The 14,922-nt window shown below is 41.8% G+C and overlaps 1 protein-coding gene across 1 annotated transcript; it reads left to right on the top strand.

Annotated features, from left to right (window-relative positions):
• The first annotated feature begins 1,193 nt into the window (after positions 1 to 1,193).
• On the top strand, positions 1,194 to 14,403 carry LOC118359429 (renin-like). Its single transcript, XM_035737951.2, has 9 exons — positions 1,194 to 1,398; positions 3,735 to 3,888; positions 4,029 to 4,152; positions 11,054 to 11,172; positions 11,395 to 11,591; positions 12,679 to 12,801; positions 13,256 to 13,400; positions 13,512 to 13,610; positions 13,794 to 14,403. The coding sequence occupies exons 1-9, from the start codon at positions 1,322 to 1,324 to the stop codon at positions 13,953 to 13,955; spliced, it is 1,200 nt and encodes a 399-aa protein (XP_035593844.1). The 5' UTR covers positions 1,194 to 1,321; the 3' UTR covers positions 13,956 to 14,403.
• Positions 14,404 to 14,922: the final 519 nt, after the last annotated feature.

The following is a 14,922-nucleotide window of genomic DNA, read 5'->3' as shown; positions in this document are numbered from 1 at the left end:
CGTCATTACCCCTGTATGCTGTGGATGACCACGCAATCAGGTTCCTGGCAGTTCTACCCACAGGGAATAGCTGAAGGGCTGACCCCTGACATCCACTAAGGCTGTCCAAGTCTCTGCTTGACGTGGATGCTCATATCTCCTGCTAGGCTGGGTGGTCACTACAGTACACATATGACCCCAGCCCCACAGAGCAGATACTGTGGGAACCCAATCTGGCTGATACAGCTAACAGGGAGAGATAGAGCGAGAGAAACATCAGCTAGCCATAGGCCTTGACTAGCCCCTGACCCATTGCCTACAGTATTTAGGCCTATACATTTACAGACCTTTTAGAGCCTACAGACATTAGCTAGCCTAACTATCTAGCCTGAGGTCCACACCACAATCCCCACAAACAAAATGTAGGCTTAACTCCATTCCCTACTGAGTATTCCTATTGCAGACAAGATAAAATCAAAGTGTTGCAGCCTACACTGCAAAGTTGGAGCAGATACAGTATACTTCAGCAGAAAGGAAAGAGATGGCACTATAAATGAACATCTGGCCTGTTTAGCATGTAATGTTTTACAGTCCATTTCAATAGGTTTTGATGGATTAATTCATCTGGCAAGACTGGGTAATCCCTGTCAGCATCCTTCTCCTATTTCCCTGTCCCCTTTAAGGCTTCTCCCTTCTCTGCATTGTCTACATATTACATATGAGTATCATCTGGCAATCATTGGTTTCAGATGTTATAGCCACTGGCCACCTATAGATTCAATGCCTTTGTCACACCATTCAATTTGCCACACCATTCAAGTATAAATTGACTCCTTTACAGATTTCACAGGGCTTGTTTCTGTGTCTTACGCCTGGGTAATCCAAATCAGCACCTTTTCCTACTCCTCTGCCCCCCCCCTAAAGCTTATCCCTTCTCCATCCCCTCCCTCCCCCACCCCAAGGCTCCTACTCCTCTTCTCACAGGCCTTAATCCATGTTCACCCTGCAGCCGTGATGTAAACCCAGCCTGGTCAGAGCTCTCGCTCTCTCTCATCCCTGCTTTCTGTCTCCAGTCTGTTCCCAAGGGTCACAGTTCACATGTCACTCTGGGACCTGTTTATCAAGGGAGGGCTGGGTGAGGTAGAAGGGAGGGAAAGGGTTGGTGGACACTTTTAGGGAAGCTCAGAGCTGGTATAAAAAGAGTAGTCAGACAGAGAGGGGCCAATCTTTCAGAAGACCAGATGTACAACTAGCTGGTTTGCCCGGAGGAACGGTACAAGGAAAACCTAGTCAAGTTAACTTGTGCATCTCCTCGCACACTCCTTCACGCTCCAGGGTCTCCATGGCCCTGCTGATGCAATGCTGGGTGTGTGTGATTACTCTGTCACTCACGATGACCACCAGCCATGCCTTACAAAGGTAATGCCATCTTTTTCTTTGTGTTTTTATCACTGTATGTTGTCTACTGTGTAATGAACCTAAATGCTATGGTCCTGATGGGGTCAACATGGGGTCATGATAGGGGCTGCACCAAATGTTTGATGTATTATAATAATTGATTATGCTTATTTATTTTTTATTTAACCAGGAAGGGCTCATTGAGATTTAAAATCTATTTTTCAAGAGCGTCCTGGCCAAGATAGGCAGCACCAAGTCATTACAAAAATTACAGACAAACAACATGAAACTTAAAGTAATCTAGTAAAAACCATAGAATTCACAAGAATATAACAAAATTAAAAACATTGACAGGTCAGGGAATCAGTCTCAAGATCATTCATCAGTGATTTAAAAATACCAATCGGGGCAAGTTCTTCCAGTTTAAAAGTATATTGTCAGGTGTTCCAAGACGATGGCGCAGAGTACATAAAAGCCCTTTTACAAAATTCAGTTCGGAGATTTGGAACAGTTAGCAGGATAAAGTGCAGCGAACGAAGAGAGTACCCACCACATTTCTGAACAATAGTAAACCAAAAATGGCTTTGTAAGAAAGTATACCAGTGACTGAGCCTAGGAGTGACTAGAGAAGGCCAGCCAACTCTGGTATACAGAGTGCAGTGGTGCGTAAGGGTTTTGCAGTTTAAAATAAATCTCAAATTGCCATGGTAAAGGGTGTCAATTGATCTCAAACACTGAGCGGAAGCCTTCATATACAGTGAGGGGGGAAAAAAGTATTTGATCCCCTGCTGATTTTTTTATTTTTATTTTTTATTTATTTTTTATACACGTTTGCCCACTGACAAAGAAATTATCAGTCTATAATTTTAATGGTAGGTTTATTTGAACAGAGAGAGCGAATAACGACAAAGAAATCTAGAAAAACGCATGTCAAAAATGTTATAAATTGATTTGCATTTTAATGAGGGAAATACGTATTTGACCCCCTCTCAATCTGAAAGATTTCTGGCTCCCAGGTGTCTTTTATACAGGTAATGAGCTGAGATTAGGAGCACACTCTGAAAGGGAGTGCTATAAAACCCCTCCCCCACTACATTTATAGGGTCCTGGACTACAGATTGGACTACAGATTAGCAATATATATTCATTATAAGGTTTAATATGATTCCACAGTTATTTTCTAATCTCTGCTCCTTATAAGAAATGGTCTGAGAGATGTGTGAGTTATTGCTGTCAAAACAGGGTGTCTGTGAGAAAGCGCCTCAAGGCTAAAAGAGATTCATAGACACAGAACCCCGCAGGGGAGTGTAAGAGACAAGTCAGACATGCCACTATAAAGCAACTTGGATTGGAAAATTATTGCTGAGCCCTTAGAAAACACTGGAACTATTGTTCTCTCCTGCAAGTTTGTATAACTGTATATGCATGGTCTCATGAGTAGAAGGTGTTGATGTAGGCAGTAACATTACTAGGAGTTGACTGCAAGCACATTAAAAGCAACTTGGACTTTTCCTATTTTGCAGAACTCAGAGACCTCGGTTGTATGTTTGATGTTTGCCTTCTGTCTACAGCTGTATTTGGATTAAAATTGATATGATTTATAAATGCACTTTTTGAGTAGTCCTTATTTGTTAAGTAAATTACGGAGCCCAGAAAAGTGGAACCAACAATCCTTCTCTGCAATGTGTAATGAACCTCAATATGAAATTATTTCTGGTTAGCAATTAAGTAACTTACTGGGATTGTTTTCTAATTAAATGGTCAAAATCAAAATAGCTTCCCAGCGACGAGCAATTTTTCTAGGACTTTCTGGGAGTGATCTGAGTGGGGAGCTGAAAACTATTGACAGAGGTTTGGAACTCTCTTATTGGTCTATTAACTTATTTACCAGGCAGGCCAAAACTCCATCCCACCAAAATAGGCAGACATTTATTTTCAAACTGCTCTTAAAATGAAAGGGTATTATCCTAATTTTCACAATTTCACATTATTATTCCAGCCTCATTGTGTGGAAATATTATTATTTTTAAAGCAGGAAAATCATGTTTTTGACTGCTCTGGGTTGTTAAAATAGACAGTGAAGAAGCTTGAATGGATACTTTGAGGTGTTTTATCAATTTAAACCAGACAATTTTTCTAAACTAAATCAGTTGAGAATGTGTATTTTGGCAGAGCTGTAGAAACAATGTTATACAGACATGGGGACACATGGTCTCATGTTAACAATGGCCCATGATTGCACAACATACATTGTACAACAATACATTATATACCCCCCAGTCCCATCCCACCCCTGCTCACTTCCTATGTATCATTCTATTGGATGATCTTTCCTCACTGTCGTCATATCTAATCAGGATCAGTCTGAAGAAGATGCCCTCCATAAGAGAAACCCTACATGAGATGGGCGTGTCTCCAGCACAGTTATTCGCTGAATTGGCCCAGAAGAGCAAAGATGACCTCTCCCCCAGCAACGGGACAGCCCCCACCCCCCTCACCAACTACCTGGATGTGAGAGACACTGCACTGATCACCCATACTGTAGATGCAATTGACATGGAAACATTATGTTCCAAATGAGAGAACACAAAGCACGTGCCAAACTCAGTTGGGTAAATTATTCATTGCTGCTTCTTCTCTCTGCTTCTCAGACCCAGTACTATGGGGAGATCAGTATTGGTTCTCCTGCCCAGATGTTCAACGTAGTGTTTGATACAGGCTCAGCCAACCTGTGGGTGCCCTCATACAGCTGTTCCCCTCTCTATACTGCCTGCTGTAAGTACAGTGCACAGAAACACACCCACATCCACACATTTAGAGACGTCATGCCCATAGGGGGCACAGGGGCAAGTGCCCCCACAGATCTGTCCTCTTGAAGAAAATGTTTCTCTGTAATACTACTAGCCACCTACACATTTTATGAAATTGGCTTTAGCTAACCCAGATAGGTTTCCAAATTCCCAACCTCATAACTAGCTACCAAGAAACCAGCAATCAAGTTAGAGTAGCTAGCTTATCTAACTACAAGTAACTGCCAAAATAAAGGAAACACAGGGAATGCGACAATTTTTCCACAAGAAAATCCATAACTTGGTGTTTTGTTGATGGTGGTGGAAAACACTGTCTCAGGCGCCGCTCTAGAATCTCCCATAAGTGCAAGGGTGTAACTTTAACTGGGGATGGGGGGGACTTGACCCCCCCCAGTTTTAAAATTGCACTGTGATACAAAAAGCGTCATCGGTGTGCTTTAGGAACATGCGGACGCCTCATAGTGGTCAGTCGGCTGTTTGCCGATATCAGACGGCTGGATTTAGGACTGCGTGGACACCACAGAGTGTACGGACAGGCTGTGTGAAGGCAAAGCTATTATTATAGGGCCAGCACGGTGCTGTTGTCTGCAGCTGCCGTCTCTGTGTGTTGCACTTTTTCTCTGAGTTATAAAAGCAAGCAGAGCAGAAACTCGCTTGTCTTTATTTGACTGACAAAAAAGCATGTTTCATCCTCTCTCTGAATTTCTGTCTGAAGAAAATGAACTAACTAGCTTGTAGCTACCACAACTAGTTCAGCTCTAGCCTCTAGTTGCCTGTCACATGGCAGCATCTAGCAGCTGTTGTGTGTATGGAAATATTTGTAGCCTTTTTGTCCCATTTCAACAAAGTAAATTGACTAAGCTAGTTTTTGCCAGTTACCATTAGAGGTAGCTAGCTCACTAACTTTACTATTATTTTTGCCTCAATCACGCTACACCTGAATCAAATGATGAAACCAGTGGCCAAACTGAAGACTTAAGTTTTTTTACAGCGCAATGGGAGTTTTTATTAGACAGTGAAGCAATGTAACGGCTATTGATCTGTCAGTTTCCATAGCTAATTCTCTACTTTTCACATGGACACGGTATAAACAGCTCTACAGGCTACAGTGTCATGGTGCACAGTCAGTATACAACACTATGCTCATCATGTCTTAGCAGGATCAGATGGTGACAAGTGTCCCAGGAGGGTCAGACAGCCAGGGAAGACCAGTCCATTGAGCTGAAGTGAATTTTGCAGTGTATTATTATAACAATCAGTTAACGGATACAACATTCATTGTTTTTGTTGATGGTTAGGCTATAGCCTGGGATCTGGGAATAATGGGCATTTCAATTATTGAACCATTGATTCTATTCTTGGATAATGTATAAATGTACATCATGGTAAGACTTTGGTGACAGGGGTCTCAGCAGGTCAGGCAACCATGGGAAGACAGGCTGTGACGGCACTGAAGTTGACTTTTGTTTTGCAGAAACAACATTTTATTAACACTGGACAAGCCGGAAGCTTCAAATATGTCAACTATTTTTAAGTCTAACAACCCTGTAAAGTTGATTTCTAAACTGGATCAAGGGTTGATAGAGGCTTTTCCCGATGACACATAACAGGTCAAACAAAAGCGTGAGGAAGACCTGGGAGACACTGTTGATAGTGATGAGTGTATACAGATATGTCATGGATGGTCATATCATCTCACACAGAAATTAATGCAGTTTAAGAACATCCATCGAACATCCTATATACCAGTTAAACGTAATATCATGCACTCAGAAATATAATTCCTTTGCTGAAGGTGTAAAACATGGAAGGGGACATACTGTATTTGAATATGTTATGATATTGTGAAGGCAAAGATGATGTTCTGTAATCTCAGCATGTCTACAGATTTCCCCTTCTCCCTGTTTTTGTTTGCTTGTAAATGTTGATACTGGAGACTGTTATCAGAAAAAATCGGGGTAACCTAGCATTAATGGCTAATGATTCATTGCCATTAATTGAAAGGTTTGTTATCCTAGAACAATGTCACAATGGATGGCAAAAATGTCAAGTTTTGCATCACTATATTTGATTTATTACAATGTTAAGGGTATAATGTGCAAATTCCAAAATGTTTGGTTGCCTTATATGGAATACTGTATGACAAAAGGGGTCTATATTGAAAACATTCAATATTTTTTTGTCAAGCTGTCAAACATATATTTTTTAATGAGACACCCGTCTGATTTTCACCTGTCTCGGTGGACTAATGCATTGAGGACTCCGGGGTGACGCCACAGTCCAAGAATATGGGGATTGTGGCTCAGATGCACAAGGAACGTCTCTCTCCAGAATGCGCTCTCTCCCGCCATTTCATGGGTTCACAGTTTCATAAACTTAATTGTGTGCATTGTTCACTGTCTATAAATTCCCCATTCCATATATCACAAGTACTAGTTTACATTTACCGTTAATTGCTATAATTTTAAATCTGTGATGTTTGTTTGGTTATGGTAATTTATTTTTATGCATTCAATTTATAATTATTATTACAACAGTCATTTACCATTTTTCATTGTCGGAGTGTCTTGAAGAACTCACAACCTATGATACACTTGTGAGAAACAAGTTTTTGTTTATTTCATTCCATTTATGAGTTTTGTCAATTCATTCATTGTCTTTTGTTTGAAATGCTCCAGTCAATGGTGAGTAAGGACGCACACCTGGTTACGAATATAGAAGTAGGACTAGTCTACCTGGCCTGCGCACAAATGTAGGCCTTTAAATGTGCCCATTTGGGGATGTCTGATAGGATTTCTAATTGCCTTGACTCACCACCCCTAATGAGCTTCTCAAAGGAATTTTAAAGTAAATTAACTCTATTTTTAGAATCAATTGAGAAATGACAATAGTTCCTCAAAGTATTTGAACAATGTACAGTTGAAGTGGGAAGTTTACATAGTGGGAAGTTTACATACACGCCAAATACATTTAAATTCAGTTTTTCACAATTCTTGACATTCAATCAGAGTAAAAATTCCCTGTTTTAGTGAATTACTATTATTACTTTTGTGAAATGTCAGAATAATAGTAGAGAATGATTTTTCATCTTTTATTACTTTTATCACATTCCCAGTGGGTCAGAAGTTTACATACACTTAATTAGTATTTAGAAGCATTGCCTTTAAATTGTTTGAACTTGGGTCAAACGTTTCGGGTAGCCTTCCACAAGCTTCCCACAATAAGTTGGGTGAATTTTTGCTCATCCTCCTGACAGAGCTGGTGTAACTGTTTAAAGGCACAGTCAACTTAATGTATGTAAACTTATGACCCACTAGAATTGTGATACAGTGAAATAATTTGTCTGTAAAAAATTGTTGGAAAAATTACTTTTTACAATTAAAATTTACATACCGCCCCAATAGATCCACAGATGACGCAATCTCTACTGCAATCCACACTGCCCTTTCACACCTGGACTAAAGGAACGCCTATGTGAGAATGCTATTCTTTGACTACAGCTCAGTGTTCAACACCATAGTACCCTTAAAGTTCATCACTAAGCTAAGGACCCTGGGAGTAAACACCTCCCTCTGCAAGTGGATACTAGACTTCCCCCAGGTGGTAAGGGTAGGTAACAACACATCCGTCACACTGATCCTCCACACGGGGCCCCTCAGGGGTGTGTGTTCAGTCCCCTCCTTTACTCCCTGTTCACTCATGACTGCACGGCCAGGCACGACTTCAAAACCATCATTAAGTTTGCCGATGACACAATAGTGGTAGACCTGATCACCGACAACGATGAGACCGCCTATAGGGAGATCAGAGACCTGACCGTGTGGTGCAAGGACAACAACCTCTCCCTCAACGTGAGCAAGACGAAGGTTATTGTGGACTACAGGAAAAGAAGGACCAAGCATGCCCCCATTCTCACCAACAGAGCTACAGTGGAGCACAGTGGAGCAGGTTCAAGTCCATTGGTGTCCACATCACCAACAAACTAACATGGTTAAGCACACCAAGACAGTTGTGAAGAGGGCACAAAAAATCTATTCCCCCTCAGGAGACTAAAATGTGGCATGGGTCCTCAGATCCTTAAGGTTTTACAGCTGCACCATCGAGAGCATCCTGACGGGTTTCATTACTGCCTGGTTTTGCAACTGCTCGGCCTCCGACCGCAAGGCACTACAGAGGCCAGTGCATACAGCACAGTATTCACCAGGGCGAAGATTCTTGCCATTCAGGACCTCGATACCAGGCAGTGTCAGACGAAGGCCCTAAAAATTGTCAAGGACTCCAGCAACCCTATTCATAGACTGTTCTCTCTGCTGCCGCACAGCAAGCGGTACCAGAGCACCAAGTCTAGGTCTAAGAGGCTTCTACCCCCCAAGTCATAAGACTAATTGCATTGCCCCACCTTCTACACTGCTGCTACTCTGTTATTATCAATGCATAGTCAGTTTAATAACTCTATGTACAGTTGAAGACGGAAGGTTACATACACCTTAGCCAAATACATTTAAACTCAGTTTTTCACAATTCCTGACAATGTTTCGGGTAGCCTTCCACAAGCCTCCCACAATAAGTTGGGTGAATGTTGACCCATTCAACCTGACAGAGCTGGTGTAACTGAGTCAGGTTTGTAGGCCTCCTTGCTCGCACATGCTTTTTCAGTTCTGCCCACAAATGTTCTATGGGATTGAGGTCAGGTCTTTGATGGCCACTCCAATACCTTGACTTTGTTGTCCTCAAGCCATCTTGCCACAACTTTGGAATAATGCTTGGGGTCATTGTCCATTTGGAAGACCCATTTGCGACCAAGCTATAACTTCCTGACTGATGTCTTGAGATGTTGCTTCTATATATCCACATAATTTTCCATCCTCATGATGTCATCTATTTTGTGAAGTGCACCAGTCCCTCCTGCAGCAAAGCACCCCCACAACATGATGCTGCCACCCCCATGTTTCACGGTTGGGATGGTGTTCTTCGTCTTGCAAGCTTCCCCCTTTTTCCTCCAAAGATAACGACGGTCATTATGGCCAAACAGTTCTATTTTTGTTTCATCAGACCAGAGGACATTTGTCCAAAAAGTACGATCTTTGTCCGCATGTGCAGTTGCAAACCGTAATCTGTATTTTCTTCCTTTCAGGTTGTCGATATAGGACTCCTTTTACTGTGGATATAGATACTTTTGTACCTGTTTCCTCCAGCATCTTCACAAGGTCCTTTGTTGTTGTTCTGGGATTGATTTGCACTTTTTCGCACCAAAGTACGTTCATCTCTAGGAGACAGAATGCGTCTCCTTCCTGAGCGGTATGACGGCCGTGTGGTCCCATAGTGTTTATACTTGCATACTATTGTTTGTATAGATGAACGTGTTACCTTCGGGTGTTTGGAAATTGATCCCAAGGATGAACTAGACCTGTGGAGGTCTACACTTTTTATTCTGATTTCTTTCGATTTTCCCATGATGTCAAGAAAGGAGGCACTGAGTTTGAAGGTAGGCCTAGAAATACATCCACAGGTACACCTCCAATTGACTCAAATGATGTCAACTAGCCTATCAGACGCTTATAAAGTCAACTTAGTGTATGCACAGTCAACTTAGTGTATGTAAACTTCTGACCCACTGGAATTGTGATACAGTGAATTATAAGTGAAATAATCTGTATGTAAACAATTGTTGGAAAAATGTTGTGTCATGCACAAAGTACATGTCCTAACCGACTTGCCAAAACTATAGTTTGTTAATAAGAAATTTGTGGAGTGTTTGAAGAAACTAGTTTTAATGACTCCAACCTAAGTGTATGTGGTGCCCCTGCACATTGACTCTGTACCGACTCTATATCTGACATGGTACAGGTGTCATTTTTTTAAAGCCCATAACTATGTGTGTGAAGTGTGTACTTTTGTTACAAAGTAGATGTATTTAATACTGCAAGAAACCTGCTTTAGCCCACTGCTGTAAAGGGTTCATTGCTTACTTAATTCAGGAACCATGCATGGAAGAACCTGCTTTCAAAATACTTTATATGCCTCATTTACTCAAGTGTTTCCATTATTTTGGCAGTTAGCTGTATCTTAGCTGACATGCCTGCTGACAAGGATGGTAGACTTTATAAAAGCGAGCCATAACTAAATGTACTAAATATGAAATATGACTCACATTCCTTTCAATCTTTTACCCAGGTTTTAGCAGAGATGCAGAGAAGCATATTAAGTGTCTCTAGATAGCAGGATTAAAAGATGTGTCAGTTGTTTGAATAATGTAAAATTCTCAACCCCCGAGCCATGCTAGCATACTTTGTGTCACCTCTTATTTTTGGGGTGCATGATGGCCCTACACACATGCACACGCATGCACACACACGCATACAAACACACACACACACACACACACACATTTTAAATATTTTATTTGAATCCACTAATCAAATTTACAAAAAAGGATCCAACCATTTCATAGATCCCCATATGCATGGCATTCAAGGATACAGAAAGTACCTCCTTCACCAACCAGCGAGGCTGCCCACGACAGCTGAACAGAACAGTACCTACCCAATAGCTTTTCCCTAGTTTTTGTCAGGCCTGCAATCTGGAGGCCATGCACTGTAAGCCTGTGTATGTGGCTGAGACTGCCAAATATCAGAGCCTCCAGCTTGCACCTACACCCGAGGGTGTCCAAGCATGCCACAAGGGACTGGTACTTATGCAGCTTCTCTGCAATGGCCTGCTATATGTAGCCGTCAAATGAGCAGCCCACTTCCAAAATGAGCACATCCCTCCTGGCCTCCCACACACAAAACCTGTATGTTTAATTGCTTCACCAGAGATAAGGATGTTCCTGGATGATTATGACACAATGACCTTTGAACTCACAGTTACCCACAACAGATATGACAGTTCTAAGTCCCGGACGCACATCAAGAACGGGACAGGATTCTCCATCCAGTATGCCTCTGGAAACGTCAGGGGATTCCTGAGTGAGGATGTGGTTGTGGTGAGTGTAACGTAACACCACTCTAAGAAAATAATCTTTGTACCCTTTCTCCTCATCTGTTTCCTATCATCCCTTTTAAACATGCTTTTTTTGTGATCAATATGGGAATAATGGTAGACATTGCCCATAAGTACTGATCTACCGAAGGATTATCTTACTAGGGGTAAAACCTGGATCTAGGTATTGAGGGACAATTTATATCTTACTCTGTGCATTCTCCAGGTGGGTGGCATCCCAGTGGTCCAGGTATTTGCAGAGGCCACAGCCTTGCCTGCCATCCCCTTCATATTTGCCAAGTTTGACGGAGTCCTTGGGATGGGCTACCCCAACGTGGCCATCGACGGTATCACCCCTGTGTTCGACCGCATCATGTCCCAGCACGTCCTCAAGGAGGAGGTCTTCTCTGTCTATTATAGCAAGTAGGTGATGTCACTGTTTATATCGGGCCTGATTCAGACTTGGATAAGTAGACTTCTTTTTACTTAAAATATCAAAATCAAATCATTTCTAGGTACCAATTACGTACCTTACTGTGATTATTTTCACATTGAAATGGTCAATAAGAATCAAACAGCTTCTTAGGAAAGAGACATTTCTCAAGCAACAATTTAGCTAGGACTGTCTTTAAATGGAGGGGAAAACTGAGAACTAGCTGACATTGGCAGAGAGGTTTGGAACTCTATTTCTTATTGGTCTATTAACTAATGTATTGCCTGGTGGTGTCACCTGGCAGGCCAAGACTCCATCCCACCAAAACAGGCAGAAATGTCCTTTTCAAACAGCTATTACACTAAAAAGGCATTATCATAATTTTCACAGTATTATTCCAATTATTCCAAGTCCATGTTTAACTAAATATTTGCCTACTTTAGCAATGTCACTGCATTTCCAGGCCACGATAGTGAAATTTAGATGAAACAGTCATTACCCACTGGGCACAGATGTCATTTCAATGTCTACTTTTGATTTACATTTTGTTGAGTCCAGAGGAGGCTGGTGGGAAGAGTTATAGGAGGACAGGCTAATTATGATAGCTGGAATGGAATCAATAGAATGGTACCAAACACATGGAAACAACGTGTTTGACTCCATTCTATTGATACCATTAGTCATTACAATGACCGTCCTCCTATAGCTCCTCCCACCAGCCTCTTCTGGTTGAGTCATCAACTATCGTGAATTCAATGTGAAATCAACAAAAATCGTCACCACATCATTGACGAAGTTCTCTTATGTTGATGACTTTTTGAAAATCCAATCAGTTTTCCACATTGATTAAACATCACAAAGATTTCTTTGGTTGAAGTGAAGTGGAAAAATGCTGATTCAATTGGGTTTTGCCCACTGGGTGGTCCCCTTTCAGAATGACTGAGCTTATTACAACTTTTTGGCACCACTAAGGCAGAGGGCGGCTTGAGAACGTGCACAACAATGGCATGATGCAACCGATTGATGGAGGTGCAACCTATGAATAGTAATCCGGGCAATCTGTTTTTCTTCTCTCAGGGACCCAATGCACAAACCAGGTGGGGAGCTAGTGATGGGAGGAACAGACCCAGAGTACTACACTGGTACCTTCAACTACATGGGCACCAGTGCAGCAGGAAAATGGGAGGTCAACATGAAAGGGTGAGATGTGACAGCTATGTGTATGTGTGCATGTGCAATAGTGGAGGCTGGTGGGAGGAGCTATAGGAGTATAGGCTCATTGTGATGGCTAGAATGGAATAAATGGAATGCTATCAAATATATGGAAACCACATTTGACTTCGTTCCATTAATTCCAGTCCAGCCATTACAATGAGCCCGTCCTCCTATAGCTCTTCTCACCAACCTCTACTGATGTGCAAGTTGCCTGTCTGTCTGTCTCTGTCTGTTTGTTTGTTTATCGGTGGGTCAGTATATACACATTTGCCTGGGTCAATGAACTTTACATGTGTATGTGTGTAATTTTCTCTCTCTCTCTCTCTCTCTCTCTCTCTCTCTCTCTCTCTCTCTCTCTCTCTCTCTCTCTCTCTCTCTCTCTCTCTCTCTCTCTCTCTCTCTCTCTCTCTCTCTCTCTCTCTCTCTCTCTCTCTCTCAGGGTGACAGTGGGGGAGGATATGCTGTTCTGTAAGGAAGGCTGTACGGCAGTGATTGACACAGGCTCCTCCTACATCACAGGCCCCGCCTCCTCTGTGTCTGTACTGATGAAAACCATTGGAGCCACAGAACTGGCAGAGGGAGGGGTGTGTAAATCTGAGCCACAGACTGTATCTTTATTGCCTAAACAGTCTCTTAACTAGCATCTTACCTTACCTTATGGGCGGAATAAGATGTGTTGTATGTTCTCCTTTCAGTACACTGTAAACTGTGACCTGGTGAAGTCCTTACCCAGTGTCACCTTCCACCTTGGAGGACATGAGTACTCCCTCACTGAGGATGACTACATCTTATGGGTAAGTAACGGAAATTGGCACAACTGGGATATACTGTACAGATACAGGGCAAATGTCATGTTTACCTTTGTAGCTACTATGTCATGTTTACATTGTGTTATAGATGTGACATGTATGTTTTATAAATACACATTTATGGAAGTCTTTACCAGTATCTTGTTATGATTTGCTCTCCGTCTGTAGCAATCTCAGTTTGGAGAGGACATCTGTAGTGTGACCTTTAGGGGTTTGGATGTGCCGCCTCCTACTGGCCCTATCTGGATCCTGGGAGCCAACTTCATCGCCCGCTACTACACAGAGTTTGACCGTCGCAACAATCGCATAGGCTTCGCCACAGCAGTCTGACAGGAGCCTCTGCTTCGCCACCAAGCTTTCACTCTCTCTTGCTCTTACTTCCTTCATACTCTCTTTGTCTCTGTTACTGTCACTTACTATCAGCCTGTACTTCTCACTTACACTCTTACACTCTATTATTACGTTTCTCTGTCTCTTTATCACAGGGCCTGCCCTTTGTCCCCATCTTTTTTTACACTTCTTGCATTCTGCCATGTCAAGTCATCATTTTGAATTAAATCTGTGCCAATTGCACTTTTCACCTCGTATCACCCAATCAGAATATATCTTTGTTTTTAGTTGACGATCATTGACGTGCAGCTAACAACACACTTATTTTGTGTTATATATCACATGGCATGCTGATGTCATGTCATACAGTTACATTTTTTAACAATCCCCATGTAATAGCACTGTCTACAATGTCATGATGTAACAAGAATAAAGCTTATTTAATGGACATGTCTATATTATTGTTATTGTCTGCAGTCAAGGAATTTTGTTTGCATTCTAAGTTCTCAGAATGTCTGTTTATCATCAGGGGAGACTCCAGCAGAAAACAAAGTGTTCCTCATTCACTGACCGCAGAAACACGAGCATCTTAATGTCTGTACAGAAATAAACTATCCAGATGTCTTCTATTTTGAGTCACAATATTAATATGATTTATCCTCTGAAGTTGAGCTAGAGATGAATTGATATCAGACAGTGTCTAAGTCCTTAGTTCTGGCAGGCTTTGGTCTACAGAGTGTGGATCTAATGTGGGAACTGATGGTGTGAAAATAGCACACACTGTATGTGTAGGATCCAAGGGTGGATGTAGAAAACCGGTTGAGTGATTTATCTTCTGTTCTGCTGTTCCCGCCACACTAAAGATGCCTTTCACAGCATAGTGTTGTCTCTCTCATTTCTCTATCTTCTCTCTCTTTTCTCTATTTTCATTCTTTCTATTCACTCTCTCCACTCTCTTTTCTCTCCA

Source organism: Oncorhynchus keta, chromosome 27 (assembly GCF_023373465.1).
Source record: "Oncorhynchus keta strain PuntledgeMale-10-30-2019 chromosome 27, Oket_V2, whole genome shotgun sequence".
NCBI classification, from domain to species: domain Eukaryota; kingdom Metazoa; phylum Chordata; class Actinopteri; order Salmoniformes; family Salmonidae; genus Oncorhynchus; species Oncorhynchus keta.
This window is presented reverse-complemented; position numbering and strand designations above follow the sequence as displayed.